Source organism: Atractosteus spatula, chromosome 4, assembly GCF_055471065.1.
Source record: "Atractosteus spatula isolate fAtrSpa1 chromosome 4, fAtrSpa1.hap1, whole genome shotgun sequence".
Classification (NCBI taxonomy): domain Eukaryota; kingdom Metazoa; phylum Chordata; class Actinopteri; order Semionotiformes; family Lepisosteidae; genus Atractosteus; species Atractosteus spatula.
In genome coordinates, this window is record NC_142709.1 from 29,838,516 (window position 1) to 29,854,833 (window position 16,318).

Genomic DNA, 16,318 nt, shown 5'->3' on the forward strand with positions numbered 1-16,318 from the left:
TCATCTGTGTGACCATTTCTAAAAGCGTGGTTTCCTGTCAGATTTTCCTCATAATCTCTCTGGTTTGTAGTCTTTTATTTTTTTATACATCTTTTTTTAAATTTCTTCATTAGTTCTGTACAATACTTGTATTCTCACAGTGATAACTCCAGTATACCAACTGTATATTGATAATGTGACAATTGTAGTTGGGGTGCAATGGTGGTGCAGTGGTTAGCATTGCTGTCTGGCAGCGCTGGGGAACTGGGTTCAATTCCTGGGGTACTATCTGTGTGGAGTATGTATGTTCTCCCTTTATTTATGTGGGTTTCCTTCCACAGTCCAAAGACATAGTAGTAGGTTAATGACTCTGTATTGGAAAACAGAAAATGGATGGATGCACATAGTTTTAAAGTAATTTTTCTGAACTATTTGCTAGTCTTAGTTTTGACCTCTGCTTTATGTAGTGTGTGCATAAGCAGATTAGAAAGGCATTGAATAGTACTAGAATTAGCTTGGGCAAAAGTGTATCTTAGTCAATTACGGTATGCACATCCTGCTGTTGTATACCTCTCTGAGGCTGCATTATACACTTCATAGGCCTGGTAAAGTGTTAAAAGAATCACTAAAATAATTTTAGTATCGGGAAATCTGAGTTCTTGGTCTTATATTTCTTATATAATGCTAGTGTGAGTAAAGTCTTACATTTTAAAGTGCTGGAACTAGAGCAAGACAACGTTGGGGAAAAAAACCATTGCATGTCTTTAATAACAGCCTGAGTATTTCCCTAATGACATACAGTAGGGATGAAATAGTATTCCAAGTGAAATACACTGTAGTTTCCATACATCTTCAGGAGCAGGTATGGTAATGAAAGATATTATTTTATTTGAATCGTTTTAGTTCTTTGGTTACAACAGAAATACCAAATGTGCACATGCTGTTCATACTTATGTAACGAAAGAGTTCTTTCAGGGCCCTATGCAGATGACACGATCCGGGGTGGAGTGAGGAAAACACAGGGTCGGGAATGAAAACAGTGGGTGTGTCCAAAGTGCGCAGGCGTCCAGGGGGTGTGAGTCCGGGGCAAAATGTCCTAAACAGAGTCCAATGGGAAATCCAAGAAAAAGGCAAAAGGTCCAAAGCCGGGCGGTCCATCCGAGGCTGACGATTAAAAACCAGAGCCGTGTCGGGACCGGCAGGGGAAACGGGAACGGGAACAGGAACTTAAAATCATAACGGAGCCAGGCACATCCAGGTCCCGGGCTCACACGATGCAGGAATCAATGCAGAGCCCCGAACTGAGTGGGCGTCTAGCTTTTAAGGTGGGCTGGATGGAGGCTGAAACAGGGGGCAGGTGCACAAAATCAAGTCTAAAGTGAAAGAGCCGGAGCACCCTTAAGGGGGAGGGACTACAATTGTGACACATTACCAGTATTTTAGTATAATTTATAATGTACGAATAATGGCTTCTGGGAGATCTGATTAGGAAACTAACACTTTAACTAATTATTTCTTCATTAACAGCTATAGTCTGTGTTCAGAGAGTGATTTGTTTTAAGCCTGTGCAACATACTTCAGTTCAAGGACTAGGAAGATTTCAAGAGCGACAAAGGTTGGTTACAGGTTTTCCCTGTGTGATAAACTCTAAAATCTCCTACTTTGCATCATCCCAGTTTTAACTTGTGGCTAGATTAATACTGGAAAAGATCACAGTAGTTAGGGAAGGACCAGAAGAGTACAGCTAAATAATAGTTTTGGATGAGTTTCTCAGAATTATACTGTACAGTACATCCAACATTTTTTAACTACACTGCAGTAAGAACCTGTTACTGTTATTTTTGTCGGAGGCACTTAAGTTCAGAAGTGAGTATCTTATCAATCTTTTCATGTGGTGCTCTTTGATTTTCTAATTATAAGGAATAGCTTCCTAAATTTGTTCCACATTTTCTATGTCCTTGTAAACTTCAGCAGATTTTCTAAAAAATTGAAAAAAGAAAATTTGCTCCGTTGGACGATTAAATTGACAGTAATAATATGAGGAGAGCATTTTGCTCCGGTGCCAGAAAGCACTTGGATCACTGTTTTATCAAAGGATAAGCTTATGATTGTTGTTTTCCTGCTTTGCAAGCATTTTCTTTAATTGGTAGTATATTGAAATAGTTTAGAATAGCAGCCCCAGATTCAAGACAGGATGGGAATATTAAGTACAATGGTTTGGCTAGGTCATGGGCTTATGTTTTGAAGTTGTTTTTGATAAAATCCTAGGGTTCTCTATATGCAGCAAGTGATCAGTACCTGGTGTGTCCCACAACATCTGAAACATAAGAAGGCAGATGACACAATATAGAGTAAGAGAGATGCTGCAGCAGGACCACAAAGATGTTCCTCAGTTTGATTTGTAAAGCAAGTGATAGGTCAGATCAGTGAGTAAAATGTTATTAGGCAATGGTTAACAATGGTGCTCAGGGTTAGTCCCATAGGTGCATGATTGGGTTAGATTAAATATTAGAAGGAGACATAACACAATACTTAATATTTTAAAAGGAAATATTAAAAAATATTCAAAACAGAACACTACTTCTTCAGTGCCAGTACTCAAATATGTCCTATAATGTTGTGCTGAAACAGGTCAATTTGGTTTTCATTATGTAATTAACAAGTATAGGTAAAGTTACTATAAGTTTCAAATGTGCTTTGGTATAGTTTCCTGTGATCTGTCAGTCTGATTAACAATGTAGTTCTAAAACATGTTTGGAAGATTTTCGTGGTAGAACAGAGTACTGCTTAATGTTTAGCCTTTTTTTTCAGCAAAAATCTTTACCTCTACCTACATCTGCTTAAAAAGATTGTTAGAATTAGTTTTCCTCACTGTTATACAGAAACTGTAGCAGTATAGCATAGCGGACAGGATTATAGTTCCCCCGTGTCAGAAGAAAATGAAATTTTCATGTACTGTGCCAAGCATGATTTTCCACACGTTTCCTTGAAGATGCAGAATTGTTCCTGCACGAGAGCAACATGCAGATATTTAACATTTGTTACCCACCTGGGCTGTGTTGATAAAAATGAAAATTCTGGCGTTCAAATGAAAATGAAACATTTTTTAATACTGTAGTTGTCTTTGAGGACTGAAAAGCATGGAAAATGTGATCTTGTGACATCAGGACACTTAAGTGGAAAAAGCTAATGTGCTCATGGCATGCAAGCAGGCACACAGTTCAAGAAAACAGATAAGTCCTGCATTCCACAGCAGTTATTACACATTTTAAGATTTCACTATCTGCTTTGACTTGCAAATTGTACAGTGAGATTTGAAAGGCATTACATTTAATAAACTTTTGTTAAATTTACTCTAATGTCTGTAGAATTTCCTGCACCTATTATGAGTTGCTCATGAGATCTGAGTGAAACTTCTATGTCTTGGGAGTTCTATTCCTTTGGGGGAGACCCTACATATGGACAGAAAATGAAGTCTCATTTTTGTAATCTCAATCATCTCAGATTATGCACTAGAAGAGAATTGTGTCCTAGAAATGAGAGTTGATGTAAATGACATGACTCTGGACGTGATGGGTGTAACTCTGGACCTGGTGGGTGTGACATCATGACAGTGGACTTGATTGGGTGTGACTCTGAAAATAACAGTGTTACTGTGTCATTGGCAGGTATGAGAAGGTGCCCGTGATCCTGGTGGGAAACAAGGTGGACTTGGAAAGCGAGAGGGAAGTGTCCTCAGGAGAGGGCCAGGCGCTGGCGGAGGAGTGGGGCTGCCCATTCATGGAGACCTCAGCCAAGAGCAAAACGATGGTGGACGAACTGTTTGCCGAGATCGTGCGGCAGATGGACTATGCTGCCCAGCCTGATAAGGATGACCCCTGCTGTTCATCTTGCAATATACAATAATGGAAGAAAAACTTAGAAAAAAACAAAAGTGAGAAACACAAGGTAAATTGTGTGTGTGGGGGGGTGTCTGTTACATGTAACCAGTCTTAAAATGGGGACAATAACAATACTTAATTAAAAGTGAATCACAAAGAACCGCAGCAGAAGGAATGCCTAACAATGGATAAACTGTGCTTGTCTTTCATGTTTTCATCTCAAAGTGCACCACAAAGCACTTAGGAGATCTGCAGGAATTCTGAGGACGAGTTGATTGTGCACGATTGTAGAGCAGGTTGTTGCTTTTTATTCTGCAGTTTGACTTAATTTTCTTTGTTTTTATTTTTAAGAGCAGTTTTGTGCACCACAGCCAGTCTGAACCTTTTCTTTTGTTTTAGTTGAAGAGTGGTAGTGGTGCCCACACGGTGTTCATCTTCACTATGGCAGAGAAGCTGAGTTCTCCCGAGCAGTGTGGAGAAGAAAAAGATTTATCCCTAAGATCCACGTTTAAACATTGATGAGAAATTGATTTTGTGTACCAGATTTCTCTGCACAGGAAGGGAGAAGCCACTTAACACTCTGAAAGGCTTTTTAGTTGTCGCAAAAAAGGAGCACCTAAGGCCAACACAAAAAGCCTTGTTTTTTTTTTGAAGAATCAGGCACCCATGGATGACAGTGTTTCCATTGTATGGCTGCCAGCTTGCAGGACTGTGAAAGCTGTTTTATCTGTATTTTTTTAATTCTCAGAGATCATAAACAAGTGCGTTGTTTACACAGTAAGAAGTAGGTTTAATGTTTGCACCACTCAATTTTGGAAAGAGACCGCACAAAAGTGAAGTGTTTTGTCGACTCGGCAATCACTCGTTCCAGCTGAGCGGTTTTTCGAATCTTGCCAGCACAATGTTCATCGTGCAAAACACATGATGAAGTACAGTATTTCTACGTCTCTTAGGGGAGGGCTGCCTTCTAGCATGGTTACGTTCACAATCGGAGAAGCGGGAATGATGGGGAGGGTGTGCTTCAGTTCTTTTCAGTACTGTCCCAGTATAAATGTGGAAGAAATCATTTCAGGACAAGCCATGGTTTTCATTACTGTCTTTATGCAACACAAAGGTTTTGTCAGATCCCATTCCTCTTTGTCTACATGATAATATTAATAATTATGTTGGTTATAATAGTAACAATAATAAAATTAAACATAGCTGCAAATCTCTGTAAATAGTTTGGAGGTGCTAGCTCTTCTGAAGACACCGTTCAGTACTCTGTAGTGGAATTGTCAACCGTATGCATGGCTAGATAATGACAAAAGGACTTAATTCATAGAGGTTATAAACGATCAAGTCTGCAAACAGAACGCACTTAGTCCTGGATAAGACCTCAGGAATTGAAGGCTGTATGAACAACACTTCTGTGTTGCCATGGAAGAAAAGGCCTACCTTATTACCATTTTCATTGTTTACTTTATATTTTCTCTGTGGACATTTACTCTTTTCCCCCTTTCTCCTTGCTGAGGAATTGTAACACTGTTAAGCACCAACACAATAACGATTGTTTCTACACTACAGTGCTGCTGTTTTTAACCAGTCTTACTGCTCTATTGTTAAAAAATAGCAGCATTGTTTCTGAGGCACAGTTTTTCTTTCCACTTTTTATGGGGAAAGGGCTAAATGTTAAAGAAATGTGAAGGAATTCATACAAAAATGTATTTCTTTGCTTCCTTGAGCCATTTATAATGCTAAGCCACAGAGCGAACACTGTAGTTTTGTGAAAATAAAAAAATACTAACAGGAGCCTTTCTTTGGTGGCTGAATTAAGTTGTACGACTAGGAATACAGGCAATTTTTCTCTGTTCTTTTGTTTTGTTTGTTTCCCATTTTGGATTTTCTTGGCTCTGTTCATTGAAGAACCTTTTCTGCAACTCTGTCACAACAGAGAAAAATACAAGGCAGTTGTAACTTGGGACCAAGTGCTTTCTTTGCTTCCATTCCTGGATCCAGATCCAAGGAAACTGCACACATCCAATGTGAAATGCAGTCCATCAGCATTCATTTTCTACCTTGGACGTTTTTTGTTTTTGTTTTCCACTCTGTATGACTAAGAAGAAAAGTTTGATGCCAAAATAAAATAATTCCGTTCCCAATGTGAAGGACAAATGGTATCAAAAGACTGAAGTAATACTAATGATAATGCTGATAATAATAAAACAAACTGAGAGCCAAACGTGGTCTGTCTGATTTTTCTGTGGTAGGACGTCAAGTACACAAGAAATTCCAAACATTTGGTCTTTGCTTCATTGTTTATTTCTGGTTGAGAACTGCAAAAGATGCAAATGTGTTAAAGCAGTGAACCTACAGTTCTGTAACTTCTCTCTAGCGGACGCCTTCCATGACAGTTGAACAACTTCTGTGATAAAGAGAGTGTGTTGCTTCACTGTCCCCTTTTTTAAAACACCTGTGGCTTTTAAACTGTTCCATACAATTTTCAAATATTTCCTTGAGCTCCATAACAAAACTTAGAAAATGTAACAAAGTCACAGTAATTATCTGCAAAATGCCCATCTTTTTAGTAGCAGATGTTAGTGGGACCAGTAGGTAGTGCTCACCCTTCAGACTGTGTGGGTCCTAATGTGATGGGGAAACTATACTTTTAAAAAAGGCCCCATCTTTTGAATGAGATGTAAAACCAAGGCCCTGATGCTCTATGGTCATTAAAAATCCTGGTGTCCTGGCAAAATTTATTCCTGGCTTTTACCAATCATGGCCTCCTAATAATTCCCATCTATGAATTGGCTTCATTACTCTGCTCTCCTCGCCATTACCTGTAAAGTGCTTTGAGTGGAACTTCCAGAAAAGCACAATATAAGCTACTTTACAGTATATAATATACCATTAGGAATTTCATTGTTCTGAGCTCCAGAACCAACACCTTCCCAGCTTATGATACAGATGTTCAAAGGAACTTATGTCTGACAAGAAGTGCATCTACAGTATGCTGCCAGTTTTCAATAAATCTTTCACTGTAGACAGGTTGCCATCAATCACATGTAAAGTTCTGTTACAACATTACACTCCCCACCAAAGACCAACATGCTCGGGCATTTCCATCTTTTGGTCTCTTGTACACAATTATCATGTAGTTCTGCCCAACTGTTCCACAGTCACTGACAACCATCAGGACTGCCTTGATTCATAGCTAAAGAGGCCATTGCTAGTGGCTCCACCTGCAGATTTCCTCACAGTTTACCTCTTTCTGATGCATTGATGAGCACTGGGTATTTTTAGTTACCACCTCATAGCTGGGCTCCTTGCTGGTCGGTTTTTGAGACCTGTTGTTTCGCATGCCGTTGACATAGCAGAAAGAAAATGATCCCAAAGATGACTCATAATGATGTGTTGATCTTGGTGACCAGTCATGACTCATGATGTCCCAGATGATTGTCAGATTCTGCTGGCAATAATATTCTGCCATGTTAGAAATTGCTGGCCTATATGGCACATGACAGCGCACTGGCTTTGCTTTCAGGCTTGAAACGTTCTCTCAAATTGGAGAATTGGGAGAAGGGCAAAATTGGTGCTCTTACAACAAAGTCACTCAAGTACATCATGGTCAATGACAAATCATCGATTAATCAAAAATAATGCCCAAACATTTGCTAAATATTTAAATCCATTCACAGTATATCTCGCTAAATATACATGCATAGAGTAACATTTCTTTTGATGCGCAATACATTATTTTAATTATGTCCAGACAAGACATTGCAGAGTATATAATTCAATTCAGAGTTTAATCAAATTCACATATGGTAGTCATCAATAGATGAGGATGGAAATTGTCTTGTTAAGAATTGAAACTTGCCAGAGAAAAGCACTTGAATATTATATTCTGCCTCAGGATTCTAGTCAATGAAATCTCATATTTTTATATGCAAAATATGGTCAAGTTGAACCATTGTGAATACTTCTGTTTAGATCACATTATTAACCATTCTGCAAATGTTGGCTTGGACTGTTATATACTTTGGATTTCTCCCTAAAATACTATAAAGCAATCAGAGAACTTAATAAAATTTAATAAAGAGAGATCACACGGCTCAATTAGGCCATTTGGTAGACAGTAGCTAATTGATCCAAGGATCTCATCCAGCCTTTTCTTGAAGAAGCCAGGGTATCCGTTTCAGTAAGTTTGTTCCATACTCCCACAACCCAAAACTTGGACCTGTTCAGCAGTTGCATATTTCATACCTAATGTTAGGCTTTTCATTGGGTGGGCACAAGGAGCTTCTGGGAAATAGAAAACCCACCATCTGGTGACAGATTTATAATTTAAATTATAATTTATAATTATAAGTCAGAACCTCACATCAGTCCAGAACGAGGTGTGTCAGAGAAATAGCCCTATCAGTCATGTAGTTTTAGAATTTTTTTTTTTTTCATCTTAAGTGTGTTTTATTTAGAGACTTCCTCGATGTCCATTATGCCTTTAATTGCCAGTGGATCAGGAGCCGGGGCATCTAAAACTGTTAATGGCCTCAGGTTTTCTGAAGGATAGTTTTTTTTACTTCCTCACTATATGAATCTATTAAAGAAGAGGTAGAACTACTAATCGGTAATGAGAATATGATTTACCATTTGAAGAGGGGCGATCATTTTTTTTATTGTGTATTTTATATTTGTGTGCCATTTTTAGATTTACATTTAGATCATGGCACACACACGTAAAAATATGATTTGTTTTAAAAAAACACCATTAACTATGATGTTGTTTTCTTATATTTAGTACTAATTTATTCTAGAAACCAATAAATGTTAAAAGAGTGTAGATATACAGTATGCAAAATGAAAGACTTCTTAACACACCTTCTGTATGGAGCATGTTCTCTGCCTGTTTGTATCGGTTTTCTCTGGGTGACCCCGTTTCCCACTTCCCAAAGACACGCAGTCCTGCAAAGATTTGCCATCTCCTCTAGGCTGCAGTCCTGTCTTGCCCTCTATGCTTCTAGGAAGGGCTCTGCATTATCATGACTTTCACCAGGAATAAGCAGCTTTCTTGTAAAGGATAAATTAAACTGTGAAGTTGTGCAGCTACTCTATCTTTATAATATGTTTTATTAATGAGAGGTTATCAAAAACTCACAGGGCACACAACGTACAACAGTACACTTGTATTGCGCATAACTGGAAAAAAAAAGATCAGTAAATTGATCTTGTAAAATGAAATCAGAAATTAGATACTAAAGCAAGAACTTCAGTTGTTTTTTAAGTCTTTAAGCAAGTGTTCTGTATGTCAACAGTTGCAGAGTGTCTGGTGGACTCTGTCAGTGAGTTCCAGAGACATGGTGCTGCATGTGAGAGGCTCTGTTGGCCATTGTGTGGAGCGTGGAGGAGTAGTAAGGCTTCTGTGAGGGCAATATCAGATTTAGAACACTCAGGATTTACAAATCAGCTTCTGGTTTCTGAAAAGAAGTCAACCAGTGAAGAAAGGACAAGTAACCCACAGATAACTTTCCACTGTACTCCATTAGAGTGCTGTGATTGACAATATCAAATCCTTCCATCCATTTTCAAACAACGTTATCCAATACAGGACTATGGGAGAGTCAGAGCCCATCAGGCACAAGGCAGGATACACCCTGGACAGAATGCCAGTCCATCGAAAGGCACAGGCAGACACAAATGACACACAAACTCAGACTAGGGCCTATTAGCCTACCAGTATATCTTTGGACTGTGGGAGGAAACTCACATAAAGATGGGGAGACCACACAGGGTTCCAGCTCTGCAAAGCAGCAATGCTAATCATTGTGCCGCTGTGCTGTCTGACAGAATCAAATGCTGAACCTAAAGCCAGAGGGAGAAGAATGTTAAGTGACCCAGAGTCATGTGTCTATGTGGACATAAGTTGTAAACACAATGATGAATATTCATATTCAAGAAATATAGATGGTGGGTTTCTTCTACTTTCCACTTTCACAGTTTTATTAACCAAGATGTTACCATTGTGGGATTATGTCAGTATGTCTGCAAGTTTCAATATTAGCTTTAATCGCTTCCATCATGCAAATTAAGTTAAATGCTCACAAAACAAAGTGATGCCTCGACAACTTGATGCTAAAATACTGTATGTGTAATAGGGATATAACAGGGATATGTGTAAGGCTTTGGAAATTGTTAGGGTTTTTTATTACTATTTAATTTTTATGGTGGAATAGTCTTGTTTCTACTTAAGCCACAGGCTCTGGAGAAGCTTGTACTCTCAGTTGACTGTAAAGTTGTTTCAGTCATCTTAATATACTATAGCCTGGAACACTGAAGCTCATTGATACTCTTTACTGACTGGTTATTTCATGCTTGGTTATCTTAGTACACATTAACAATCAACTCACCATTGCTAAAAGACTTGGTGTCCTTTACCTTTAAAGACATTCATTCTGTGGAGCCCATGCATTTTCTGTTGACCTGAAGCAACTCCAGATGTATTGACCCTATATAGCCTGCTGCCAGTAGCTACCATGGATCGAATGTCTGTACAGTAGAAATAAATCATGTGTGCATTCCTTGAGCTGACAGGATGTGGTGAGAGCAGTATATTACGCTGGTCAACACACAATAGATGACAAAGGGCTGACAGAGAGAAGTCTCAAAAACCCTTCAGTGTTAGGATATAACTTCTCTCCCCTTGCTAAACCAGCCAGTATTAGAGTGAATCCATAGATGAAACTGTCTAAGGCATTCCCAATGCAGGATTGTGAATTAAGGTTTTAAAGGCATGTCCGTTCCTGAAAAAGGATGCCTCTATTTCTATTTAAATAAAAAATAAATAGTTTATAGACCAATAGAATCTAAAGTAAAAATATATACTAATTTTAGTGTATTTTAGTATTAGTATTTTATGCTGCAGGCAGCAGATTGGTTTTCAGTAAATCAGGTTGAGACTATTAAAACAACAATGTACAATTGTTCAAAACAGGGGGTTTGATAATGTGGTTACCCTTTAATCCTTTCCAATTAACCCTTTCCAATGCCTAGCTAGAAGTTCTGTGGGAAGAATTTAGATGAAATTGTATGAAAAAGCATTTAATAGATACTGTGTGAATGATTGGTTTAATATAAATTGGGGATCTGTATCAAATTTTTTATATCCACCCCAATTTGTGTGTTTTTTCAACTCCTGGCTTGTACAGTACCTACGAACCTGATACATACAGGGGAGAGAATGAGGAAGTCCAGGCAGGCTCCTGTGACCTGTCCAACTTGGAGCCAGTCATCTTTTTGTTCTCATCACAGGCAGCACAGCTCCGTACTGGAGGCCCAGTGTAGAATGGAGGAGAGGCGCATTCCCAACAGAAGGCCCAACAGAAAAATGTGAAGTACGCTACGGATACAGAGTAGTGTTCATCCTAACCCTAATCACATCACTACTGAATGCCTATATTGTTATGTTGACATTAGCATGATCTATTAACATTCAATAGGATTAATAGAAAGTCAGTAATTGAATTTAAAGGGAATTAACATGTTCACAAGGAAGAATGAGCCTGTGACTTTCTCTTTCTAGTTACCTAACCGTCTTGCTGGTGAGAATGTTCACTCCTTCCATCCCAGAGGAGTTCATGTGAAAGGTGTTACAGGAATCAGAAACTGAAAAACAAAATGTGCTGCAAAGAAAATTGAATTCTTGACACATTTGGTTGTGGTTAATTTTAAAAGTGTAGTCTATGTGTGAGGTTCTTTTGCCCTCCTGTTACAAATTCCATTCAAGTACAGTAATGAATGATTTGACACAGTTAACTTCTAGAGTTTTTTTTTTTGTCCTTGCTGAAAAATTGTGATTCTGGAGGTAGTTCAACTTTTGTGAATCTCAAGCAAGAGGTTTTTCGATCTCATTATGGTTGCATTTGATTGTAATGCTTTCTCACATGGTTTACTTTTGGAAAATTTTGCCACTAAGTCTTTGAATCCTTTAAAACTCATAAGAAGCCCTCTAATATAAACTCTGTTCAGATATTGCCCATTATTCATGCCATTATTTAATCCTTTTTTTAAAATAAATTGAACAACAAGCCATTTTCATTCGTGTACTAGGATTTCATCATCTGTTTAAAAAATTTACACCAAAAATAACTCAGAAGGTAATCATTCAATGAAAAATACTAAACTTAGTTTTGTCAATATTCACTTAAACTGTAAAACAGATGCTTTGATTTCTGTGTTAAGAATATCACTTCTTGGTATTTACTTAATGACCAAAAATGCCAAAGGTGAGCACTTCTTATTCTACAGTATGTACACAATATCTACATATACAATGTGGTAAAAAGTGTACACACCCTTAAGAGTTATTCAGTATATGTTCGACCTATTGACATATTTGACCTTTACCTACAGTAGTTGTAGATTAATCTCATTTGACAAATAACACATACAATTTCTACCATGTCACTGTTTAAAAAGAAAAACCCAGCATTCAATATCTTTGAGTGAAAATATAAGTGGCACCCCCGTTAACAGCAATGGTGTGGATAAAACATCACCTGGTAGTAATTCTGGCCCATTCTTCCTTATAGAACTGCTTCAGCTCTGTGATGTTTGCGGGATTTCCTGTATGCATGTCTCTCTTTAGGTTCCATCATGGCTTCAAATATGGGGATTAGGTCTGGACTTTGACTTAGCCAGTCCAACACCCTGAATTTCTTCTTTTTTAGTCACTCTGTTAAAGATTTGCTTGTGTAATTTGGTTCATTGTTCTGTTGCGTGATCCACTTTGGTCCAGGTTTCAGTAAGATCATGTCAGACAGATGGTCTTACAGGACATTGTCCTCTAGAATACTCTGGTATCGAGTGGAATTCATGGTAGACTCAATGAAAGCAAGGTATCCAGGTCCTGAGGCAGCAAAGCAGACCAAGCCATCAACCTTTACCACTGAGCTTGATGGTATGGCATGGCTTGATGTTTGGAATGAGGTTCCCCTGGTCAAAGGCAGTGTTTAGTTTTCACCAAACATGATTTTTTGCATTATGGCCACACAACTTCACTGTTGACTCATCTGTCTGGAGCACTTTGTTACAGAGGTGTTGATTTCCATTAAAGTGCTGTTTTAAAAAAGTAAGCCGTGCAACAGTGTTCTTCTTGGAGAGCAGGGGCTTCCTCCTGGCTATCCTTCTCTGAAAGCGATTCTTATTCAAACCTTTCGTGACATGTACCACAGTGAGAGAGGCCTGTAGATCCCTGGATGTAACCTTGGGCTTCTTTGAGACCTCTAGGAGCATTATACTGTCAGATTTGGGTAGAATTTAATTGGACAGCCAATCCAGGATAGACTGGCAACGGTCTTGAATTTCCTGCATTTGTGAATTATTTTTTCTTATTGAGGAATGGTGGACTTCGTATTATTTGGAAATGGCTTTGTAATCCTTCTCAGTCTGATAAGCAGCAACAATTATTTTCCTAAGATTGTCACAGATTTTGTTTGATCTGGGCATGATGTGTTATCAAAAAAAAGTTTCTAATTTTATGTATGGGTGGAATGACTTCCTGATGATCAACTAATTATTTGCACATTTTTTGGTGGCCCTGATTTAGATAAGAGTGCACTAACATTTTCACACAAATAAAGAATTTTGACAGATTTTTTTAAAGGGGAACTGCAACACTATTTTTATACTGTATATACAGGGTTTAGAAATAATCAGAATTGATGAGTGCATTTCAAACCGCAATAAAAGTAAAATGTACATAGTAACTTGTAAAACATCCAATTTACATCACAAAATAGACTAAATTTACATGCACGTGCTACACCATATTCTGCAATTCAGTACCAGGCAACAAGACTTCCAGTGATTTGAAGTAAGAACTTATTACATTGTAAACAAGCAGGCTTGTGAATACATCTCTTTTAATTCAATAGAAATATTGCTTCATTTTTCTGACAAATACTTCTTACTTATTAACTCTGCATGCAGATCACATTGGAATATTTCTGCGGTGAAATGTCTGCTGCACAACCTTTACTTATTTGCTCGTACATCACATTAGCCATTACGGTGACTAGTGAGCAGAAAAGGCCGTATCACATTGCAATGTGTGGGAAATCGAATGCTACAACATGGTGACTTACAACACTTTCACAAAGTTTACAATTTCATGCTTAATTCAAAATTTGTAAAGGTTTTCTAGAACATCAATGAATTAATTTTGTTGCCAAGATTTATTTACTGGTCAGCAAAATTGGTACTGCAGTTCCCCTTTAAATAATGACAAAGTAGAATTTTTGAGTGTTATTTGTCAAATGAGGTTAGTTTTATCTACTATCAAGACTTGGTGAGGACTAGGTAAAGGTCAAACATGTCTAGATATGTTAAATAAAACCTTAAGGGGATGTACTTTCACCACACTGTATTGTATCAAGTCCCCTTAAGAGTGCAGAGGTCTGCGAAAACATTTTAGCCAGGAGCTTTTGTTAAAATAAATATAAAGAACTACTTAGGCGTCTTTTTCTGTACTTCCAACAAAACCTTTTTATGCCAGCTGTTCAATTTTATAATGTTACAGTTATGTTTCTTTGTAGAACCGATAGGAATGAACACAAGCAAATGTGAGTTTTTTTGCAGAGCTGAAACACATTTACGCCATCTGTATATATTTCTTGGTAAGAACTCTGAAACCTGGATGTGCTGCTGCTGTTGTAATAGAGGCACTAAATCTCAGATTGCATCCGTTATGAGGTCTGTTGGCTAATTCATATCCTAGCCCCAAGCAGACCCGCCCAGAACTGATTCAGTCAGCTATAATGACAGCCTCATTGCATTCCTGCAATTCCTACCAAAACAGCAATGCTAACGTGTACAAGATTGTTCTAGGCAATTAGTAGCAGGGACACAGGTCCTGAGCTGTGCCCATTGTACTGACTGTTTGCTTTCTTCTGAGGAATCCCTTTGTCTTCTCAACCCTGGGCCCTTTAGGTGCAAGAAGTCAGCACTGTGCACACTGTGGGTCGCCTTGTTCTCCCAGCTGCAGCCCCTGCTCGCTGACTAATGCTGCCAGCTTTGTGTGGCTCTCAGCTGCTGCTGTCAGTGATAACTGGCCCCATTCATTCACTAAACCAATTTCCACCCTGCCTCTGGCATTGTTTGAAGCTGCCTACGTGAGTGCCTCTAGCTACATTCCATCACTGTCAGTGGTTTCTTTGTGGTACTGTGGAAAAGCCCAGACCTGTTAAATCAGTGTTGCCTGCAGAGAGAGTGACTAGAGCCTGAAATAGGGTGGCTTGATACATGGAGCAATAGGTTTAACTTCCATAAGGGTGTTTGAAAATAATGAAATTATATCCAGGAATTCAGAACCACGTGTAATCACTCCCGTGTTAAGGCTGAACAACAAGCATTTGTGTGATATGTCTTTAATTTTGAAACTGACAATTCGTTCCTAATATATACTGTACAGTACTCCTCCAGTTTGTAGTTGCCAGTTGGTTATGACTTCTCTGTATGGCTACAACCTGGGGAAAGAGGATCTGTAGATGTTCTCCTCTGATCATAGACCTTAATCACTTACCAAAATTGCAAGCTCCACAGTGTTGTGCAGGGCTTTGCATTGACTGCAGGAAGAGCACATGTTTGCTGACATGACTACCAGCCTGTGGGTAGCCATCTGCTCCCAAGAGTCACAGCTGCACCAATCCCCTGGCCCACAGAAGTCCACCCAGCACCAGTGACACACAGGTGATGACTTATGCTCATGTTCAACTAAATTGAACCATGTATGTCTCTAGACCATAGGACTTCTGCCACTTGAATCAACTTTGGGGCATTTGGCTGCAATAAGGCAAGCTAAAAATTACCCGAATCACCCATAGCATTCTGTGCTTATCAAGGTGTAATTTTTTGTTTAGGTCAAATAAACAGTGTTTGGTGATTGTTTAATTATTTTTAAAGGTTTCTTTAAAAGGCCTTACCTGTTTCAGGTAGTAATATTCTCATTTAAAAATAGAACTACTATACAGTATGTCAGAGATATATTCAAAGGTTGTTCTCCCCATTTTCCAAAAATAAAAAAATAATAGTTGCCCCAGGCCACGTTAGAGTTAGAAAAAGTGGGGCAACTTTGGAAGTGGAATGAAAGTCCTAATTTCTCTCAAAATTGTCATTTCCTCTCATTTATGGGAATTACAGTATGTACCTGTAGAAAATTATTATTATTATTAAAAGGACTCTGAAATTAAACCCTTCTGTGACATCAGGAGTTTGGGTCAGTGTTCCATTCCTTTGGCATAGGCTGAGATAGAATAACATTGACAGGGAAGAATGAGTTTCTGAGCTCCCAAAGGAGAGATTCTAGATCCATAATACAGCAAGCAAAAAGGCAGAGCTTAGATTTGGTATCAAAGAAATTGTAAATAAGACTTAAATGGATATTGTAATCCAGTGTTAAACTTCATGATCTGGAATTAGTGGAG

At 38.4% G+C, this 16,318-nt stretch overlaps 1 protein-coding gene across 3 annotated transcripts in view; it reads left to right on the top strand.

Annotated features, from left to right (window-relative positions):
- LOC148836047 (ras-related protein Rap-2a) overlaps positions 1 to 6,081 on the top strand; it is a 41,845-nt gene extending 35,764 nt beyond the window's left edge. The window contains exons 2-3 of one of the 3 annotated variants that reach the window (XR_016090914.1): positions 3,648 to 4,156; positions 4,260 to 6,081. Coding sequence is in view for 2 of the 3 variants with exons in the window: in XM_088912569.1 (XP_088768695.1) it covers positions 3,648 to 3,885 (238 nt within the window). In the remaining variant the exon portion in view is untranslated. Of the gene's footprint in view, positions 1 to 3,647 lie in introns of all 3 variants that reach the window. The other 2 variants (XM_088912569.1, XM_088912568.1) reach the window with 2 other exon arrangements.
- The last annotated feature ends 10,237 nt before the right edge of the window (positions 6,082 to 16,318 follow it).